This window comes from Haliotis asinina, chromosome 9 (genome assembly GCF_037392515.1).
Source record: "Haliotis asinina isolate JCU_RB_2024 chromosome 9, JCU_Hal_asi_v2, whole genome shotgun sequence".
NCBI classification, from domain to species: domain Eukaryota; kingdom Metazoa; phylum Mollusca; class Gastropoda; order Lepetellida; family Haliotidae; genus Haliotis; species Haliotis asinina.
Window position 1 is genome coordinate 15470998 of NC_090288.1, and position 23762 is coordinate 15494759.

At 40.5% G+C, this 23762-nt stretch overlaps 1 protein-coding gene across 2 annotated transcripts in view; it reads right to left on the minus strand.

Annotated features, from left to right (window-relative positions):
• LOC137296727 (uncharacterized) overlaps positions 1-23762 on the minus strand; it is a 65486-nt gene that overhangs the window by 7845 nt on the left and 33879 nt on the right. The window contains exon 2 of one of the 2 annotated variants that reach the window (XM_067828560.1): positions 1416-1427. The exons of the other annotated variant lie outside the window; for it this stretch is intronic. Within the exon in view, the coding sequence (XP_067684661.1) occupies positions 1416-1427 (12 nt within the window). The remainder of the gene's footprint in view (positions 1-1415; positions 1428-23762) is intronic. 2 annotated transcript variants of the gene reach the window in all.

Below are 23762 nucleotides of genomic sequence, written 5' to 3' on the forward strand. Positions count from 1 at the left end.
TACATGATAGTATTACCATACATAATAGTATTGCCTTACATGATAGCATTACCATACATGATAGTATTACCATACATGATAGCATTACCATACATGATAGCATTGCCTTACATGATAGCATTACCATACATGATAGTATTACCATACATGATAGCATTGCCTTACATGATAGTATTACCATACATGATAGTATTACCATACATGATAGTATTGCCTTACATGATAGCATTACCATACATGATAGTATTACCATGCACGATAGTATTACCATACATGATAGTATTACCATACATGATAGTATTACCATACATGATAGCATTGCCTTACATCATAGCATTACCATACATGATAGTATTACCATACATGGTAGTATTGCCTTACATGATAGCATTGCCATGCATGATAGTATTACCATACATGATAGTATTACCATACATGATAGTATTGCCTTACATGATAGTATTACCATGGACGGTAGTATTACCATACATGATAGTATTACGATGCACGATAGTATTACCATATATGCTCTATATATTGAAATAACATGTTTGTTGAATGGCATTGTATTGACAACACATGCATATGAACTGTGAAAAATGACACATGCACATTGACTAGGTGTTGTCTCTGTTGACACTACCCGTGAAGAGCTGGATTAGAACTGATGTTGAGTAACCCATGCTTGCCATAAGAGACAACTAAAGGGATCCGGTGGTCAGGCAGGCTGACTTGGTGGACACATGTCATTGTATCCCAATTGTGTAGATCGATCCTCACGGTGGTAATCACTGAACTGTCCGTTCCAAGTCATTTTACTGACGCTTTATTGAATACCAATTGTCGCAATGTACTCAGATGTTATAATTACATATCTGTAACTACGAACAACAACACATGCTCCGTTATTGATTTTACGGAAACCATACTTCAGGAAAACAAAAACGGAATAGGGATTTAGGAGTTAGGAATAAAACACTAGCATGTAAACAGGTAGTAAGTAAGAATTTCATACCAAACAATTCGAAAGGAAGATTGATGATAGTTATCTCCCCTTGATCATAGACATGCATTCGTTTTTACTCCGCGATGCATGGTACAAAACGTGCAAAAAGAAAACTAAGTTTTCTGTATATTAATAAGAAAGAAAAGGTCAGTAGGAAATAAATCTGAGGATGACTAAACAACGTCATACAAAAAAGTGTTCAGATGTTACTGATTACTAAAAGCGAGAAAAATGCCAAATGTACTTGAATCGCGTCATACATATAAAGCAAAGTGATTTAGAAACAGAAAGGAAGAAAATAAATATAAACCACTCGTAAGTTTGGAAAAAGTTGAAGCCTTTAAACAAACAGCATCTAAAATGTTGACCCGGGAATTATCATGCAAATCTCATTATCTGTAAGACTCACTTTCCGTTATTCCTGGCACGTGATAGATGAAAAAAAGTGAACAATAGATAAATAAGCGTTAAATATAATGAACAATTACAATATACATTATCTCATATTCGCATTGATTCATAATTAAACGTCAAACGCAACTTTCTTGAATACACTGTACATGAATATATAAACTGACGAGCAATAAGAAAGTACACAGGTGTAACTGTTGCTGCAATCTCAAATTTGCGTTCTAGCTAGTGTAATTATAGAAAAACATTGATTGCAACAATCTTGTTTCGGTTGCCTAAATGCAACCCTAATCATTTGTTTTGTACGAATTTTCGCAAAACTGTGATTATTGTCTCATATGCGAGAACTTTTCGTACAGATGGTATAAAACCTATCTGTCGTGAAGACTGAGCAATCATTTGACGAAAATGTCACGAGAAAATACCAAGACTGACGTCGGCGCAAAGAGTTCGGACCACAGGGATGTCACAAATGTGTGCCTCCAACAGTCACATTGCAAGGACATTGGGTTGCACGAGACAAACCATAATGCGGCTGTTCAGCAGTTAAAATATGACAGGCCAGCAATGTTATCGACCCAGAAGTGGACCTCCCAGAGTCTCAGCACCCCAAGAGGATTGCGATCTGCGGGTTATTTACATACGCAACCGGATTTTTGGGTCATCGTGTGAGCCGATTCACAATGACAAGACTACTTCGTGCTGCTGGCATACGGGCCTTCCGGCGTGTGTAATGCCCTTGACCTTCCAGCATATCCAGGAACCATCTGCAGCGGTTATCACTACACCGCTGTTCATTGTTACAATGTCATTCTCCTGATAAAACACGTGTATTGTGGCGAGCGTCAACATATATTTTCCATTTCATCAATTTTTTTTATGTTTATTTTATGAGAAGAAACACAACCTGTGTACTTTCTTTCCTCGTTAGAATACTATATCATCAAACCAGATCACATACATCAAACCATGCTGTTTCTTGATTTCTCCTCCTTAAGTCATTCTTTGAGAACGTTTTAAAGCCTACAGCGTCAAAACTTTACAATGAAAAGCAAGGAAGGCAAACATTACATAGAAAATTCTCTTTGCCGAAAAACGTCATAGAAAAATACACCAGAAGACGTTACATGATGACTATTAAACATAAAAATTCATGAGATTATGATAATAAGCATATCAACATTTGATAAACGCTGAAAGGATTTCTTGTCCCAAAAAGCATTTGCTCATAAAATACACTTTATATGAACAAATGGAATTCCCTCGGGGAAATCCCGTTAAAATAAGACGTATGACTCACATTGGGCTTATGACACTGAAACACTGGCAAAAAGGCATATGCTGACACTGTGCAAAAAGATACTTTTATAGAGTGATAGACTTTGTCAATGACAGCGTATACCTTGATGCCAGCTTTTGAATTGCAAGCTCCTGTGATAAGGCCATTTTGTCGAAAGGAGCAAACGTTGATCAAATAAACGATAGTGACTAGCTTGTTATAACAGCATGGTCACTGGTTACTTTCATTTCCACTAGGACTTCTCCGTTACATGACACACATACTGGCGGGAGGGTATTTGGAGAGGGAATCGATGTCAATCAATACAAACTGATTGGTATCGAGAAGGCAAGGCTGATTGGTCAATTTCTCTGAAACTGTAAACCAGTAACCGGAAGTTATAAAGTGCCCACTGTTGGTCAATACGCCACGCCGGTTTCGTGTCACGTGGCGTAAGATATGACCGAACTGTGAAGAATATATGATAAATGTTTGGAGAGAAGATTCTTGGATGGATGGGTTAGAAGAAATCAATATTGACAGAATAGGAACCAACGTGAAAGAGGCCTGTTCCAACATACTAGTATTGGGCAATTTAGTTTGCCGCAATTGCACCGAGTGACCCCAGTTCCTTTTGCTGATCATATGTTATAAGCATCACTAATAGTAGTTTGTTATAAGAGTTGCACCGTATCTGTTCAGCACGCCAAAAGGAATCTTGGTATTTCTTCTTGAATGAGACCTAAGTGAAAATGCTTATTCAAGAACATGTTTGCTAAACCAGACTTGTCCTGAAAGGGGCTCCCTGTTTGAATACTTTTAAACCTGAAGATGATGGGTAGCTGTGTCAGCGCTGAGGACGTGATGGCCGAGTTAACGGTGGGAATTGGGTGGCTATGTCAACGCTGATCACTTTGTGGCCATGGCAGTAGTAGGAATTGGGTGATCACAATGGCGGACCGGACTGATGTGTGTAAATCGTGCTCTTTCGAAGTTAGGATGATTATGTTTCCGTTCTTCAAGGCCACTGGAGCAATACGAATGATTATGATTTACTGGGCAGTGTGACATTTGAACGAGATCAATAACTGTGACATAAAAATACGGAATGTAACCCTTTTTTCCCCTTGTAGTTACTTTTAAAAGAAAGAACCCGATCCTGTTACACCGCCAGCAGCCTTGACAACGCAGTTCTATGGGGTGATTGTAGATTTACGAGCTAAAGGAATTGTACAACCGTACAGGTAATCATTAATCGATATAATTCCGCGTAGGGGAACTGATAAACTAATACATACTCTAAATCTGGCAAAAGAATAAACAAGGTCAAGCAGTAATATGAAACACCTTTCAAAAGAATAAGCCATACTACAGAACAAAGCTGTTAAGTAAAGAGAATAAAACTATTTTTCTCAGTTTATACTTTAACATACTGAAGTACATTAACTCAGTGTGTGAGTAAAGTTGTTTTTTGTTTGGTTGGTTGGGTTTGTATTTTGCTTGTTGGTTGGTTTGTTTTAAGTATTATTTATAAGCCACTCTCAGCAATATTCAAGCAACATTTACGGTCAGTAAATAATCGAGCCTGGATCAGACAATCCAGTGATCAACAGCATGAACATCGATTTGCGAAATAGTGCTACGATGGTATGTGTCAACCAGGTCGGCAAGCCTGATCCCTCTTACCCCCCTGAATGCCGAGTTTTACATCCGAAATTCGACCCCTGAAAGACCGGGTTAGAATAGGCCTTCGGCAACCCATGCTTGCCATAAAGGGCCACTATGCTTGTCGTAAGAGGCGACTAACGGGATCGGGTGGTCCGGCTCGCTGACCTGGTGGACACATGTCACCGGTTCCCAGTTGTGCAGATCGATGCTAATGCTGTTGATCACTGGAATGTCTGGTCCGGACTCGATTATTTACAGACCGCTGCCATATAGCTGGAATATTGTCGAGTGCGGCGTAAAACTAAACTCAGTCACACATCCGAAATTCGTTACATCCGAAATTAAAGTCATGTAGCTTTCACCTACCTATCTCAGATAATCGTCTTAACCAACTATTCGTCAAATGTGCCTCTATTAAAACAAGGTAGTGGTTATCACCGTCTGTTCGTTATGCCACTTCGCTAGTGACTACTGGTCATTATAAGGAACTGTTCGTTCTTAGCGACTGTGGGTTATAACCGACTTTTTCTTATGCTTACCATTCGTTATAACTTCGTTATATCCGCAGTTGTTAGTTTTAACGTCAACTCAGCGTTAGGTACAGTGCACAATGTATGCGAAGTATTTGGACACGTACCAAAACAACAAGCAAACTAACAAGAATTGTTCCAGGTTTACAATAGCTGGCACCGTTGACTCGTTCTCTGCCAGAAACAGACTCGAGGCGTTGTAGAGGTCTTGGGTGAAGTTTTAGGACCACATCTGCAGTTTACAACGTAATCTAATTATCTTCGCAAACTGTTTCGCAAAGTAATTATATTGCCAAAAGCATACAGACTATTAAAACTGTCTCATAGTGTGTTAAAATGTAATTCTACTTCTTAGAAACGTCTTGCAAAACGTAATCATTGCTGTGTTTTCACAATTATAAGTAACAAATTTTTCCACAATTCCACAAGTTAATGCTTGTGTTTTTAGAAACACAAATTAGAATGCACATATAATTGTATAAATGCAGCTAATCAACTGTGTGTTTAAAAATCCTCAAAATTCTGTTTCCTAGGATTCTCTTTCCAATTATCGACCGACCGGAATTTTCAAGAATTCCAGCTTTAGTTTCCAGAGTTGATTTTCTGAAAACGGAACTATCCTTCCCCGTCATAAACAAACTGCAAACGTAAGGTTTAAAAATGTCATTCCCCGTCAAACACAGCATTTCGTTCTTTCCTACATTTTTCCTGGATTTTATTCAGAATTCTGAAGTGCCGTGATAAGAACTCGTGATATTCTTCAGAATTCGATATTTTGGTAAATTTTGTACATTTTAAGGCATTGGAAAAATTTCGGTTCGAACAGGACATTTTACTGTCATTTGCAACAGACGAGGTCGGGGCTTCTAGAGAGGACCCAACCAAAATCAGACATCGGTGCCCTTCTTCAGCCGTGAAATTGTGTATACAAGAATGACAATTACTGAAAGCAGTTCTCCAATCGAAAAGTCCATCTGGCAGCCAGACACCACTGTAAGGAATGGACTCTCATACGGGTTATAAATTACCGTAAGACAATCACCAGTTGGACATGAACACCGGGCTATTATACATGGTGGTTCACATAATATCGTTTCTTGGTTGTAAATCGTTCAATTTGTTAGCGATATTGTCTTCGTACAGTGACAAGGACCCTCTGCCGTGTATACCTTTCAGTGTTTTATCACCCTATTTCACGGGTCATTTGCGTTTGAACTTGAACAATTTCAAGTTCTGGTTGTGTTTGGCGTATTCGACTGGAGTAACCTATGCGTTTGTTTGTAATAAGTGGCATTTGAGAGTGGGGTGTGTTTAACACTGTTACGCTGATTTATTGGTGTTTCATCTTTAAACAAAAGAATTAAATACTTGTGGGAGGGTTTATGACCGCGTCAGTGGCACTTACCAACATACATGTCACTTGAAAACCCTTCATATTCGAAACAGAACGTCTGGGGATGGTAGTTGATCTGATTAAGCCCAAGTTAGGGCGGTATATACATTCGCTGGAGCCATCCATCCATATTCGTGAGTCATTTAGTTGGAGGGCGGAGGAACGAGATGGGAGGGAGGGGGAGGGGAGGGGGATACACAGAGGCAGACAATGGTCTCAGATAAAACCCATCGTTCTCTTCATCATGACTCTAACGACTCTTCATTTTGTCAGAATTGCCATATATGAAAATCTGTAGCCTCGGATCGATAGCCAAATATTGTGAATATTCTCTAGGCATATATGTGGAATGCATATGATCAGTCATAATCGTGCGAGATTGCATCATTCATAATAAAATAAATTTAATTCATATCTGTAAAGATCACACGGACTATGGATTCCCTTAGGAGACACGGCTGCTCCCGCTGTAGACGTGATGTAGAGAACCGCGTAGATAGAGTGTTCATTACTCTGACGGATGGGTATATGCAAATACGTTTTTCTAATATACCCAAACTATACTATGTGTGAAATTTTACGCTTCAACTCCTGAACTTCAGCCTGTGATAACCACATGTAACAATAAGGAGACTTAACGGTTAAAGTGTTCGCTCGACGGCGGGTTCGATTCCCTACTTTTGTAAAACCCCTTTCTTATGTTGCCCATAGTAAGATTGTTGGGATTATATTTAAAAGGAATCTTAAAAATTTCATGTTCCACGTCCACAACTTAAACTTTGGATAATCAGTCATGGCGATGAAGTGGTACGGTGGTTAAAGTCGTCACTGCTGGGATTATACTAGGAAATGGAATCATTCCATGTAAACCAATGAAAACCTATACGGAATTGGAGGCAACAATCATAATTAAAACTTCTACCGGTAGGTAGAAAGACAGTCTTGGCATGCCAAACTCTGATTCAAAGTGCCTTTCCATATCCATAAGAAATTTAAATCAAACAGAATCTTTTGTACATTTCCAACTTTATCATGGGCTTGTGTTTATAATCAGTGCCAGAGACTCGCAAAAGGGAATCGCATCATGCACCATCATGTACGAATACAACGGCTGGTCAGTTCTTGATCAATAATCGATTAACACGGTAGAATTCAGTATGGGGATGTGTCAGACATCATTTTTTTCACTATATCGATTTTGGAAATGCCTGTCATTTAACATTTAGAAATCTTTACTGAGGCCTTGAATGTTGTAAATCTGGAACAATTCACAAACATACTATATAACAAGAGCAGGGTAGATAATACCTCCAGTACACCCTCGTTACATGGCTAAAACACCGAGACATCTTCTATTTTATGAAAGAAAATTAATTCTGATCTCCTCAATTTTCTGGTGTTTCCTTATGTACGTATAGCAAACTCTTGGGTAATAACTAAGTAGTAAAATTATTTTCTAGACTTCACCTTTAGAGTGCTATGTCATCTGATTTCTGATTGGTTGATTCATCGTTGTGTTGTAACACCGTGTCTCTGATTGGCTGCTTTTATGTTCGAGTGAATCACGCATCGGGGACCGTATCGATACTGAGCTTAATGATGGTTCATCTCCCTATGTCTGTATTATCAATTAACCATACAATGTCTCGTAAAAGATATTAGGTACCATGGTTATTGTTAGGATGTAATATGAAATGACCTGAAGGTCAGCCCGTACAGACAAACGGTTCTGGTCAAAAATCTATTTCTGATCCTCTCATTGGAAACGTGTTTTTTTTTCAAATTGTAAACTGTCATCACTGATTTCGGGGCTTATTTAATTAAATATTTCATTCATAGTTCTGATGAACTCCTAATAGCTTTTCACTGTTTCATATGAAGAGCCGCGGTGTATCACTGGTTAAATTCGAATTTGTCATTAATTTGATAATAAAGTAAACATGACGAGATTGTCGTTTCCATTTTTAGCTGAATTCCATTAAAATGTATTGTAAAGCTATTGTAGTTCGTGAATGGTTATGAAAAATAGAGATGCTAGATATGGTATGAGGTTTGACAATGGAGACATGCACGGAGGTTTTCGCTGATGAATCTCCCCTGTTTGTTTCTCGAGCAAACAACAGTGTTGTCATCAATTTAAAATCACTCACAGGATCGACACTTTCATCATTGCCCAGAAGCAGATCAAATATTAGACCGTCCTGGGTCGGATTCAAGGCAGCAACGTTCCATCACCTGTTAATACGTAGGACGCTCATATTGCTAGTTGCAGGATGATAAGATCCGGTTTTGCCAGGTGAAAGTTTGGAGGATCCCGCTCTGAACGCATGTAGGAAAGATCCATTTCGGTGTTCGAGTTTCGGATGATGCAGCTGCATGGCAGAGACAGTGAAGATCAGATTTTATATATGAGGGCGGAAGTGCAGAATTACTTATTTTGGATATGTATTGGGAAGATACGAAAGTTGATTGGAAACCAAGATTTGGATTTCGGATTCGGGGTTAGGAGGTTGGAGGTTCAAGTGTGATGAATGAAAGGTTACAATCTGAGGTCTTGAGTGAATTCTCTTGTTTTGGGGTGGCCAAAATGGGGTCTTGGTGTGGGACGTTGGGAGTTTGGAGGTTGGGGTTTTGTGATGTTCCAGACGCCCCGTGTTCCTGTGGACGTGTGTGAGTCATCTTTAGTGTCTCGAGCGTATGACCTTTATGGGTAAAGTCTGCAACGGAGAACGAACTGAAAGTCAATTACGATAAAACACCATCAGCCGTGGCGCTTGAGATGCGTCATATATCTATCCATGTGATACTTCTTCCTCCTCTTCCTCCTCACCATCATCATCATCATCTGCATCATGATAAACTGAAAGCACATTGAACTACTAACGTGCAGTGCTACAACTGGAGGTCAGCTACACAGAGACAATACGGAAACTTGCTTACAGAAGCAGAATATCCAAATTAAAAATGTCAACTTATTGATATCCCTGAGATCATGTGAAGCAATCATTTTAAGCAACGTGAACAGTCAGCACAAGAAGTTGTGCGAAACCACGCGGCATTCCGATAAAAATAAATGTAAACAGTTTCATGTTGTATTTGATGTAATGTCCAAGATTATATCAGCCATTACTATCACCTCCCGCCAAATCCTGATCAATAGCAATACATATCAATTACCTAGCAATATGATTTACGAGAGTAGCCTCGATGCCACTTGTGAGTTCAAAGCGAGGCCGAGACGGCAATCGGAAAATTGGTTTGGCTTCGGTTGGAGCGATATCCTGGCAACAGCCAGGGAAGCTCTTGAAGTTACTCTGACATTTCTGGAGGTTTTTTGTGGAAAAAACGCTTTGCATCACGAACATTCACAAAAATAGATGAGCAGAAATACCTTATTAACACAGTCTCTTAGACAAATGCGCAGGAACGCGTGGTGAAACACATCCATGTTTTTCGCCTCCTCAGATGAAATTGACTGTATTACCCGCAAGTCAGTTTTCAGTTTATTTTACACGGAGAAGGATTTCAAGAAAAGTCAGTTCAAATTTCTCATAGATTTATGTCAAGAGTTGTGCATTCTTGTTCCAAGGATACTCTGTACTGTATTTTAACAGCGAGGCAAAAAGCATACTGGAAACGGTGTTCAGAGTTCGTCATATTATATCATGGGATAAGTTATGTCAGGAGGAGCAAAATCTGTTATGATCATCAAAACAAGGAGCCAAGACGACCCTGATTAACTCCATGCAGCGTGCATAAGATGCGGCACGTGTGTACGCGCTAATGGAGAATGTCACTCCTGTTCGTGATGGTTTAAGCGACTCATATGAAAACAAATATGAATATCATAATTTTTTGGTGCACATCTACTGAAACAAAAACGTATGATGCTGGGCGGGTAAACTGGAAAGATTTATGACTGTTTTTTTCACAAACTGTAACTATGATTAACAAAACTATAAGATCTTAAGTACACACCCAGCCTCCATTTCATGCATTATTCTGTTTATAAGTACACGGAGCGAATGTGGCGTAAAACAATACCCACTCACTATCGAATGTAACGATAAAATCCTACAATTTCATAAGCAGTTATAATACGTAGAAGGAAACGCCATGTACGAAATAATACGTTAAGTGATTGAATTAAACGAGGGAGTTGAGAGTAACATCATTTTAAATAGTATCTCAACAATTATAGTGAGTGAGTTTGGTTTGACGCCGCTTTTAGCAATTTCCCAGCTTTATCACGGCGCGACATACTAGAAACCCTTCATATTGTACCCATGAGGGGAATCGAACTCGGGTCTACGGCGTTACGAGCAAACGCGTTAACCACTAGACTGGCACACGCCCCCTTCCACATCTATAGATTCAGTACGTCGCCTTAATATGTTAAGCAGATTCTTATTAAGTCTTATTGTTATCATATTTGGGATCACGTTCGTTATTGACAGAATTCTCACAGAGTACACATCCTCCCTAGCAGCAGCTGACGAGGAGACCGGTGCCATCTGGTTTTCTACACATGCGTGTGCTGTGTCTATACACACAAGCGTTTACACACAAGCGGGACTCAAGTCAAGGTTGTACATTGGCACGGCTGTTTCCAACATAACCCATGTCATTGTTGCCCATGCGTGTCATTTCGGCATCGCTGTTTGTCTTGTCATTTCCAAATACCTGCAAATCTTGCCTTTTCTTTAGGTGGTTCTAGCCCGAAAAAGTGTCTATATTTTGTCCAGATTGTTTGTTCCATGAGTGCTAGATTACGCAGTGCATGCTGGTATCTTCCCGACAACGTCTTGGGCAGAAGCAGCTGTTTAGCAACGTACATCTTCCGGGGGAGAAGTTGGGGTTGGTTTGGGTCTGGGTCCGGAGCTGGGGTCGGAAAGAGGGGGTTGGCTGGGGTTAGGGTTGTTGTTAGGGTTGGGGCTTGGATGTGGGTCGGGCTTGTGTTTGATGCCGATTCGTGGTTGAGTTGAAGCAGGACTTTGGGTTAGTTTGAACTGGGGCTGAGGTTTGAGTAAGGTTTGGTGTGTTTTGGGGTCTGGGTTTTGATTAGGGTTGAGGCTCGGGTTAGGTTTAGTTTGGGGTAGGGCTGGTGTTAACGCATCCTCGATATCTCCAGGGTATACGTTCCGATATGTCTCCACTATACCCTGGAGGCATCTACGGGTCGGCCCGATAATTTTATTACCTACCTTTGCTGGCTCCGCATTCTCATAGTAGCCAGTCAGCTGGGCCGCCGTTATAACCGAGCTTGCCAGTGTCAACAAAAGCAGCACTTGCAAGGTTTGCTCGCCGTGAGACTCACGATTTGGGGAAATCATACAGACAAATTTATAGGTCCGAAACTTTTTAACTATATATAAAAGAACCCCATCTGCCTCTTTCAGAGAACCTCTGCATGGTTTGTTTGCCACGTTTAATCGGTCAGATAATTTAAAAAGCGAGAGTGAGTTGTGATTGGTTCTCTCAACTTCCCAGCGTAGACACCTGATTGGATAAAAAGCCAGTCAAGAGAGGTAATAAATTAATCGGGCAGAGCCGTAGATGCATCCAGGGTGTAGTGGAGACTTTTCGGAACGTATAACCTGGAGATATCGAGGATGGTGTTAACATGTGTTTTCTGCATATCTCTATGAGATAATTAATATATTTCATCAGCATTTCAACACTTACACCAGGTTTTTATCTTCTAATATGCTGGTGCATAAACGGAGGGCATGCATACTTCCACTGGTTATTTGAATATAAAGGTAAGGACATACGCATTGTCAAATAATGAATATGTCCTAATATCCAGACTAAACGAATGTACTCTGAATTTAACTCCGCCTAACATGAAATAGACATCACTGAGAGCAACTCACTTCTGTGTAATGCGTCACGAGGGCGTGACCTGATATCGACCTAAGTATATATCAATGACCATGTCAAATGCATTTCTGTCCAGCATCCGCCATTAATGGAATTTGTTGTTTCTTGTTTACACATGTGCTTGTTGATCTTGTCAGGGCAAACCTCACAGGATGCTACACTACATAGAAGCCTTTGATGTCATGACTTCATTCAGAAGGTCTCGTGACGTCATTTCCTGATGATGCACGTGCACGGTATGCCAAGGCGTGGCCCCAGAGGGAAATAGGTTGTCAGGAAGAGCATATCAACACCTGTTCCGATGCTGATAAATCGGGAAATTATGCTGATACTTCAGTCAGTCAGGATTTGAGTGATAGACATTTGTCTCTTACCTGATTTTAGAGCTGAGGCATGGACTTGATTTGCCATAGTGTTTACAGACACTACTCCTGTCGCCGGTAAAAGTGAACATGCAAACACTAAAGTTGTACAGCTTGAACACCAGGTACCTGTTTGTCTGTCTGTCTGTCTGTTCTTTCTTTCTTTCGTGTGTGTTTGTTGTTCAACGCCACATCATATTCAAGTTGCCCGTACAGCTAACAGGATCGGGTGGTCAGATTGACACGTCATTTGCGTAGGTCGATGTTCATGCCGTTGATCACTGAATTGTCTGGCCCAGAACCAATTATTTACAGACAGACGCCATATAACTAGAACAAACCTCATTCACTCACTCGGTCAATACATCATCGAGTCAGACAAGACAATGCAGTGACTGATATTATGAGCATCGAGCCCCGAAGTTAGGCTAACCGTGTCTCTCAGCCTGACCTGAAGATCATTTGATCACTCACTACTAACATCTAAAATACTTTGGAGTTGTTTCAGTTTGTTATAATGAATGAATATGCCTATTCTCGGGGGTCAAGAAGCAACAAAGCAACATCTGGAAACGTCTTCGCGCGCAACACACATGAGTACATCACCTACTACAGCGGGAGAGGGGCGTTACTATAAACATTACACTGTACACATCCCTCTCGGTTGATTATGTAATTTACTACAACCGTCGTATAACCGGCATAAAAAGCAAAACGCCATTCATGCTCAAAAACATATAATGTTGATAAGCCCCCCTGCATGGCCCCAACGACAAAAAGCTTCTATGGGATTGCGTCATCGTCATTTGGCAGAGCAATAACTTCACCCCTACCCTTCCCGCTCCCGGCGACGCCATGCACTTAAAGTTTCCTAATTACAAACGTAATTGCTAAAGCTTGCTCATCATCCGCCTTTATAATTTCTCAGTGCAACTTAACTTTTCAAATATCAAAGGTCCCATATTGAACATGACTGCCTCGATATAAGGCGCTGTTGGGCGACATCCTTCAGTAGCGTGTGACAATTACCAGCGTGTGGTACATACCTAGTTCATAAATATCAAGATAGATAACTCGGCCATTATATCAATTAAGGGCAGATAACTCGGCTATTATGGCAATTAAAGGCGGATACTTCCCTGGTGTAATTACTCATAATTTGGTTGTCAAGGCGTAGTGAAATATGTTTTATGTTAAATCTCGACTCAAGGACACATTTAAATGAAAATCACGAATAAACATTCACCTAAAACTATTTCAGAATTAAACAAAAATGGTGGTAGGCGGGAAAGGGATATCTTGAAAGGTTGAAATCATTCAGAACTTAGTCACGAAGACATGTGTCATGTTTGTCGCTGACAGTCTACACACTTTAAGGACCCGTGAAGGTCGGGGTAAAAGAGGTCTTCAGCAACCCATGCTTGCTGCAAAAGGCGACTCACGGGATCGGGTGGTCATGCTCGCTGATTTGGTTGACACGTCATCGATTCCTAACTGCGCAGATCGATGTTTATACTGGATCGTCTGGTCCAGACTCGATTATTTACACACCACCGCCATATAACTGAAATATTGCTACGTGCGGCGTAAAACTAAACTCACTCACTACACAGGTTAAGGGCTTGAGTTTTTCACCCGAAACAAACTGGTCAAACCCTGAACCTCTAATCCGCTATAACCTAACATATTAATGGGATTTATTGGTGAATGTAAATAATATTGTCAACATAAATTCTCAAAATGCGATGCAGCTGGGGAGCTTAGTAGATACAAACTTCGCTAGTCACGCTGAAGACGTGTTCGATTCCCGCTAGGGTGCAGTGAGTGGAGCCCATTTCTAGTGGATCCCATTGCCATGGTATTGCCGTAATTACATTGCTTTAAAAAGGGTGTACAACTAAATTCACTCACTTGAAAAATACACTAACTGCAGTCATCTTAAACGCTATTATTTAGCAGATATTTGAATATGGCGGTCATCAACCCGTGATATTCATTATTATCATATGGATGGTTCCTAGAATATATTTGGTTTGGACGGTCATGTTTCTGAAAAATGTCACGCGTCCTTTGTTCAGCTAACGACAGTTGTAAATAATCAATTTCACTCCACGCTGGCGGCACTTCCGGTGTAACAATCCTGATACGGGCGATGTTCCCAGTCGGTATGTAGAGCATAATTGTTGTCTCTGTAATTTGGCGACCTTGTGATTAGACAGGTTTCATTTATTTTCCCGAAAATGTCAAAGGTGGCTTGTCCGGCACCAGAGCAAAAACTAGGGGGGTATACTTGTGTTGTGGCCACACACGTCAACGAGGCGTGTTGGTAAATGGGTAAGCAAGCTGCGGTGTTATTTCACCTGTCGATTTTACGACCGATTTACCAGACAGATAGTCTGTTGTTTAACGGTGCGGTTTTACGACTCTGTCATATAATAGGTTATATCAACACAGCCAGATAATAGTAAAATCTTCGTAAGAGTGAGTGAATATGATTTTAAGCCACGTATAGTAGTATTCCAGCAATAGCACTGCGGGGGACACCAGAAATAGGCTTGGTAATGTGTCCATGTGGGGAGTCGAACCCAGGTCTCTGGCGTAACAAACCAACGCTTTAAACGCTGGGCTACCCCACCGCCCCTCTTGACAAGACAAACACGCCTTGCCACTAAGCGTATGTTGTTTTGAGGCGTTGTTGCTACATTATATAACACACCAGAGCGACTAGATAATACTAAACTGTTGACAAAAAAACCCTAGAGGTTGACAAAGTGGGCATCGATTTATGAAATTGGAGCTCCATGACATACAACCAGTCATTATAGCAAACCGATCGACAAAGAGTGGCTCCTACAAAAATGTGCTTCATTCTGCCCTTTTAACTCTGCAAGAAATTTAAAACCTCGTTTCGAAAACCAATAGCTATATCAATGAACGGTTACTTGTAAATTAGCTTTGCTGTACTGAATGCCAAGCCCGTGGATTTATAGTAATTGTATCCTTCGAAGAGGTAAGTCTAGATACACGGACAGTATCCCAGTCTGTTATGTTTGTTTTTTCAGAAAAAAAATCATTTAAATTGTCAGTTTTTACTTTGGAGACTTGTGCAATTCTATTCGCAAATCACCAACCTATTCAAACGTTTCAAATCATCATCCGGTTTCTTATCGCGCAAATCTTCAATTATATCAACAATCCTAAAACGGACGCCACAATTCTGAAAACCCGTGTCATTTTGTATAATCAACGACATCATAAAGCCATATTAAATCGCTCCATTGATAAGTGCATTCTTTGCATAGTTGTACAGTTTTCTATACAGAAATAAAATAATTATCTCAGTCATCCCAAGTCACATAGGAGACCGTTCAAATACTTCTTTATCTTGCCATTAAAAATAATCACTTTCCTTATCGCGCAAAAACACACGTGTTTGTTCCAAAACACGCGTTGCACGTTCAAGATGAGCTAACGTGACCACGACGCCACAGGGGTGGTACGACCTTATCGTTCCCTTTAACTGATATCACCATAACACCTGGCAATGTTCTTGTTTTCTATCGCAAATGATAAACTGGTTATGCGTACCTTGTGATTGGTACATCCCAGGAATGTGGTGTGATTTATCTCCCTTGGAAGAAGGTCACGCTCATTGACGTGTCTCCTTAAAATGAATTATCCTTGCCAGCATGTTTTAATTTTGATCCAGATGACTTTCATCGGCACCTTGGTAAAGAGGCTGTGCATTTTCACCATAATTCCTTGAATCCTTGAATACAGACTTTCCCTGCCTGGTATGCATTCAAATACTTCCAGCGCTATATTGTCACAGGCTTCTCCCAACATTCACGTTGTGTTCCAGGTGAATGCAGTGCTTCAGGAACTCCGTACTGGACCTTGTCACTGGCTAATGAAAAGATTCGCATTGTGTTACCAGTCAGCCGACCCTGTATGGACATCCGAGATTAACCTTGCCATGGCCTTTTTTCAGGATTCACTTTATATTTCACGTCAACGAACCCCTTTAAGGACCTCCGAAATAGACCTTGCCATGGCCTTATTCAAGGATTCATGTTATGTTCTAAGTCAGCCATCTCTTTAAGGACCTCCGAAATAGACATTATCACGGGCTAATTCAAGGATTTATGGTGTGCAACAAACCCACGTGCTGTAAATGTTAACACAGTTATATAGACCAGGCCCAGTTTCGATCTTTTCTGCAACAGATACGGCTTCCGTGTTTAAGTGTGCCATTTCCAGAGATGCGTGCCAAAGTAATATCACAAAATTCAATTATTTACAATGACTCAAGCGCTGCGTATCAATTATGGTAATTATCTTTCCAAAATAATATTAACCAATGATACAATCGTCTTATCAGCTTATTTACAGTGTCTAGGTTCATAATTGCTCTTTAAGGAATTCCTCAGCCAAACAATTGTTCTTTGAGGAATATCTTCGCCAAATGAGTATTCACAGCATTTGTTCTTTGAGGAGCATCTAATAGCTCAGTGAGGAGTCATCAGCCTGCAGCAAAGAGTTTGAAAAAGTATAGAGCATAAAAGCACTTGAGGGATCATTTTTTGGACCACGGGAAGAGAAAGTGTTTTATCCTGGAAGAAGAGCGGACTCTTAGTCTTACTGATCGACGGTAAAGTTACACAATGGCTGTGATCAGTTTGTGTCATTGTGTCAGCTTAGTTGCAAAGGTTGCAAGTCCAAAGTGACACTACGCCGTAAATAACATTATACTACCCAATAACAGCGTTCGAAATGCCTACCTGCCTGACCGGACGGGTTACTTTCAAGATGGACTGCCTCAGTTTCAAGCTCACTTGCCCGACGACTGAGTTAAACTTCAGACATGAAATGAAGACAGGTTGTGGGCAGGTACGTTTTGGTCAGGACTAGCAAGTTTTACATCTAACCAGCCCTGTGGCTGGATAGTTTCATACCCTACCCACAACTCACGAGCTCATTCATATTAATACATATAAATTCGGTAAAGTATTTTGTTCCTGAAGGATACTGCTTACAAATCTCATAATTCAGGGAGTGACGAGTTTGAGAAAGAATCACAACTCATACATTTTATTTTAAAACCCACAAAGACTAGCCTACTGTTTAAAAATGTTTATAAAACAACACATGTTTAATGTATTTCGTGAAATCTGTTCCTATGCGCCCAATTCATCACAACTCACGGATTCAAGACTAAACATGAACGGTAATTCAATGGAGTAACGTAAATCCCATGGGGCTCCCAGGTGTTCAGCTGCAGTATTGTGTTCCCACTTGTCACAACACTGTACGAACCCGAGAAAGTTCCTCATGCTCTACCATTGGAAAACAAGTATCTCCTCACACCTTTCATGAGGGGTCTTCGGCCCATTGACCGACTGGTATCACAACAACCCATGTAAAATAGGAAGCAAGTGCTTCACCAGTCCATGGCAACACGAGGCGCGATCTTCAGAATGGAGGCCAAGAAGTTGTACACTTCAAGATGGCTGCCACGTTGGTTACCCATACCACTTTGCTGAACTTCGGGGTTTCCGATTTATTGCATGGACAGGCAGTTAGGTTCGAACATAGTCGACAATTCAAGTCAGGTGCTTGGGAATGGCTTTAGCAGTCCACATCAAATGAAGGTTATATATTCTGCTTTGATAATCACAGTGAAACACGGAAGCAACAACGGTGGACATCGTATCTCTTAAACAGATGTCTTCGGACATCAGAGGAATCTTGAGTTTCATGTCGGCTATTTCTCCCAATAAATAAGCAGATATGTTGGAGTTGATATGTCTTCAGTCTGCTGATATTAAACTGGGGTTTCGAAAGCAATTTGATGACTTTTACTAACAGAAATGTTTGCATTTGTTTCGCACTTTTGGTAACGAAATTGCTTTTGGATATTTAAGATATGTTAGTTTGGCACCTTAATGTATTTAACTGGGATAACTGAAACACATGTTTCGTAAACTGTCTAGGGACCTTTTGGTAACATCATTTTCATCCCGTTTTTCTGGACGAATCTAACAGTTTTGGCATTGAGGAATCGTCAGGGTGACAGTTTGCGGATTGCATTGTGTGGACTCATCATTTCATATTTGTATAAGTGCATGCGTTTCGACGGTCCCAGAACTAACATAGTTTTCGCTGCTTCGTTTCGGTATTATTAAACTGGTGTTATCACTGCGTTACATCACATCATGATAAATATTTCAGGTATCAGTCCACCTCAAATTGTCATTACCAAGTGAACTGTGTGAAGCCGTTTGTTCGGAACATAGTTTATACTCACTTTCATTCCCATGATTTCATGCAATCAACTTTGGCTTTCCTGTAAAATATAGGTCACTTCTATGAAACGCTGTGTGTTCCAGATATATCGGGGTCAGATGTCATGGAGATGTAGCAGCTGAACTCTAACCCATTGACCGGATTCCTGCATGTCGAGGAGTTGCCGATGTTGCAGTTTCTAAATCCCCCGGGCAAACATTTCAGCCACCGAGCATCTCAAATAACGTGTAAACATTCTTCGATGGGCTCCTGTCTATATAATACGTATGTGTTTGCGTAAAGAGGATTTATACCTGTGTGTATTAAGTGCGGAACTAGTCAAGTTCAGACATCGTCTCGTAACGGCCCCCTGGTGGTAAAATAATACTTTCACGAGAGTTATCTCCTCTTCATCTAACCATCACGTTAAAACAAGGGTTGAATTTCCATAAACTTGTGTTTAGATTTCTATCTTAAATGGTAGCTCGAAGCTGAAGCACATGTTTTTTAGAAAATGGGTTATTTCGGCGACATCAGAACACCACATGAGGATTTAAATGTCTTGAATGGCCAAAAAATGTTCCCAAGTAAATCTGTGTTTTGACGTGGAATTATTGCATCAGTTATCCCCGCGGTGAGAGTGGGCATCAAGCTATATCAATAATCATTAGCAGCAGGAGGGTGAGAGGTCGGGAACACACCAAAGGTTCAACACTGATGTAGCGTGAAGGAAGAGTATTTATGAAACCCGTTATGGCGCGCGCCACTTGAATCACTAACCCTTGAACGTTAATATCCAATCATGTCGGCATCGAAGCGGAATCCGTTGTATACTTAGCCTAACACGTGTACTCATCTGCTGTTGAGAGAACTTCAGTGCAAATGTTGCAAATATATCTATTAACTGTTATTTCAGTTGTCTATTGGTTTGCATGTCGGCATGAAAGTTATTTGTTTCATTTAGAGAAACACCAAATTCCTCTGAACAATGCTACGATATCAAAACCGAATATTTAATTCTGAATGTATTGAATTTCTCAAACTGTCTTTTGTTTAACATCGCAGTCAGTACGATTCCAGCAATATTGCGGCTATCTATTTTGCTGAAGACCATTAACAAGGTTCTTCACGGGCTGATTTTAAAAAATGTGAAATACTGAACTGACGTTTGTCGCAATATCTGGATAGTGTGATTGGGTTTAAAGTCTAAATTCACGCCAACCTACGACTCCTAGTCCGTCAATACAACACATGCTCTTTCATCATTGTGGACTATTCCGAGTCTAGACTTAATGTTCTACCAGATTATTGGGGCTCCTTTTCAGTTTAAATGTACGTATTCGGTTCTACAAAAATTTAATATTTTCAGACACTGAGCGTTAGTTTAAGCTTCATCCAACACTGACAAACACGAAAACATCGAATGCTCAAACCCCAGTTTGACTCTAGTTTCTCTGACCGCGCTATGCACAATAGACTAATGCTTAGTCTGAAAATATATAATGTTGATAGTAACAAACCCGTTTTAACTGAAAAGGAGCCCCTGGGAGACTAGAGGTTCAGAACCTGAGGAAATCTAGACTAACTTCATTCAAGGAAATAATGTGGTTCGGGGACTGTGAGACAGACTATATGTACAAGTCACATAGTGTACAATTCACACAGTATATAAATCAGATAGTGTACAAGTCACATACTGTACAAGTCACACAGTATGTAAGTCACACTGTGTACAAGTCACATTGTGTATAAGTCACACAGTGTGTTGATACCATCATAAATCATGACTGTCAGCATTGTCAGATTTGAACAATCATGATCCAGATCAGGTTACCACTTACCCCTTACACCATGACAGCAGCTATTATCTCCCCTGCGTGATGTGGATACGCGATACCGAGACGTCAAGTGGGACTTTCATCTCATGGCAAGTTAAAAGGATTACAGATACCATAATAACATAAGAAACATGGCTCCGTGTGTAGCTACTGTCAGTCATCCTTATCTTTAACACTGACCGTCGCCTAAGGTCGTCAGTCATCTCCACACACAACGTAAACTGATGATGCCATTCTGGTACTGAGACTGGGGTTTACTCCCAGAATGAAGTTATCTAAAAATATTTATCTACAACGAAATCGAATCCTAAATGAGCCAAGAGCAGTTCTCAATGTCGTGATTAACTGTATCTGCAAGGATATAATTTGTCGGGGTTTGTAGGTATGCAATTCCTGCAAGACTTGAGTTGGGCTCTATTTAAATTTTTATTTCAAAAAATCGGGTAGTCTGAATGGCATTCCCTGCACCACATAAATTTCCATACTGCCTAGCCCACCCTTCAATACTGAAGCCATAAATGAATCTTTCTTCTGAATCACCCAACGCACTGGGGCGCCTTTTCAATTTATATGGGCTTGCTTGTTACTATCAATTATACTATATATTTAGAGACTAAGCCTTAGCCCAGGATGATCTGATTCTGCATGGGAAGAGGATGACTTGAAAATATATTTCATGGAATAATTAATGTAACATCTGCCATCACCGATGAAGAGGCATATCAATCTACAACAGTACATTCGCGGTACATATCCCAATTGCATCCGACTATCAAGGGTTCACGGTAAATATTTTAATTGCATCCACCGATGATTCATGGGGAAAGACTGTCTGGTGTATTTACCATAAGCAACCAGGTATAATCACTGAAGACACATAACACGTTATGAAATAGGTTCACCGGAACTACACTGCAACGGGAAAGTTAACAGTAAATATGAACCTAACTGTACCCGCCCACCTCGGGTACAAACACATATCGAAAATTATCGGGGAAAACCGAAAGCATATAGCTTTTGTTTGTTTGCTCTTTTGTTTGTCAAACTCTGCAATATCCTAGCTAAATGGTGACAGTCTGTAAACAATCTTGACCGGATAATCCAGTGATCAATGACCATCGATCCTAGCAGTGAGCATACGATGATAAGTCAGCGAACCGTCTCTTGTGGCAGGCATGAGTTGCAGGGCCTAGAATTTAGAAACTCTCGCAGCGTTAATAATAGTTGAAAGTGCCATACATTAACACTAACTTACGACCATCTTAGCACTAAGAGAGTTTTGAAAATCTAGGCCCTGATGACTAATTCTTACCAAATATTTTCACTCCATGGGAAATTGCATCATGTTTATTACCATGGAAATATCACATGGAATATTCCAGATTATTACTCGCCCGTTGAAGATACTGCAGTGTAATATTTTACGGCAATATTACACTAGTGTAATACCGCCTGACGTATGACGTCAAAATGGTTCAAAGCTGTGACGTCACAGTGCTAATGCCGATGTCGCAATTTTACTAGAACATGCTTGACTCCCAGAAAGCTGAGAGTCCTCACGCTGTAGGGAATTTCGCGGCAGTTTCTGTCAGTTTATGTTGGCGAGTAATAAACAGAATACTAAACTCGCTTCCGTGAAATATCATTTTTGTTAAACTCGTTAAATATTTAGTATCAAACTCGCTTTCGCTCGCTTTAACTCGTTTGGTATTACACGGATGGTCGTTTAGTATCCTCTATCAACACCACCCCATAATCATGGTAAATATCCCGAATATATTCATAAGTGCATGGATGCACAGACTGCAAAGTCATGAAATGCCTAAACGGACTACTGTGCATACAAGCTGAGGTAGCAAGCGTATTGAGATGCACTGCTGACTCAGCACTTTTGTGGTACATGCACTCAACTCATCCGCGACACCTTTATTCCTCAAACGCTGACATTTCTGAAAGTTTACCATCCTACGGAAGTTACTTGGCCATAAAGACAAAGGAATCCTAAATATTTATTTTCTCACCTACTGTCAATCCATTAAGTACATTCAGATGTGTTGGAATGAAGGAAGAGCGGCAACACTAACAAAATGTCAAGATTGATAGCATTTGGACGATTCTTCACCCGGAGCGAGTTCTACATCTTAGTGCACTTTGACCTCTTCTGTCGCCATCTGGTGGCTGCATGAAGTGTGGCCGTGGCCTTGTTATGGCGATTGGGGTTTTAATAATAGATTTCTTTCATAGATCGATCATATAATGAATATCTTTTTTAGATCATACAATGAGGAGATGTCCTGAAACGTTCTTACGTGGGTGTTCCTGAAAATTACTCCAAAGCACCAAGCAAACATATATGCATGTTTGAAGGTCTTTGTTGAGCGAGTGATTGAGTTTGGTTTTACGCCGCTTTTAGTAACATTTCAGAAATACCACGGCAGGGCACATCAGAAATGGGCCTCTCATACTGTACTCATGTTGGGAATCGAACTCGCCAATCGGCGTGACGAGCGAACGTTTCAACCACATGGCTACACCTCCATCCCTTTGTAACGTGAATTCATAAAATGTTGATGTGTGTAGCTGGCGTATTGGTAAATAATTGTTTTGAAGTGAATTCTTAGTCTGACAGTCACTGAAACAAATATATCCAACACAGCGAATAATTTAGGTATTTTAAGAACTATTTATTAGATAATTTATTTTCATCTCAGTGTATGTGGTCAGACCAGTGACTGACATAAATTCGCGATATTCTCACTTACGACCAGACCATTGCTGCCAAATGCGGCCTCGTGCTGTCAAGGACGACGTGAGTCCGTCATTATGATTTCGGAAGCGGGGAAAGGAAACTATTCAAATTAATCAATTACTATAAAATCCCTGCTTTCTATTTTCTGGTTCTGCCAATGTTGCCCTAAACTCGAGGTCAGCTCGTCAAAACATCATTAAGCAGCCATCTCCGCGTCCATGCTATTGTGCCAACTGCCAGCCTTGACCTTCACTTCCGGACTTGCCCATATCATCTGCAGTTACTTGTGTCGTCTGCTGAAATCCCTGACGACAGCTGTCCTATACAATTACCCTGAAGTCGACCCCAGATTGAAAGC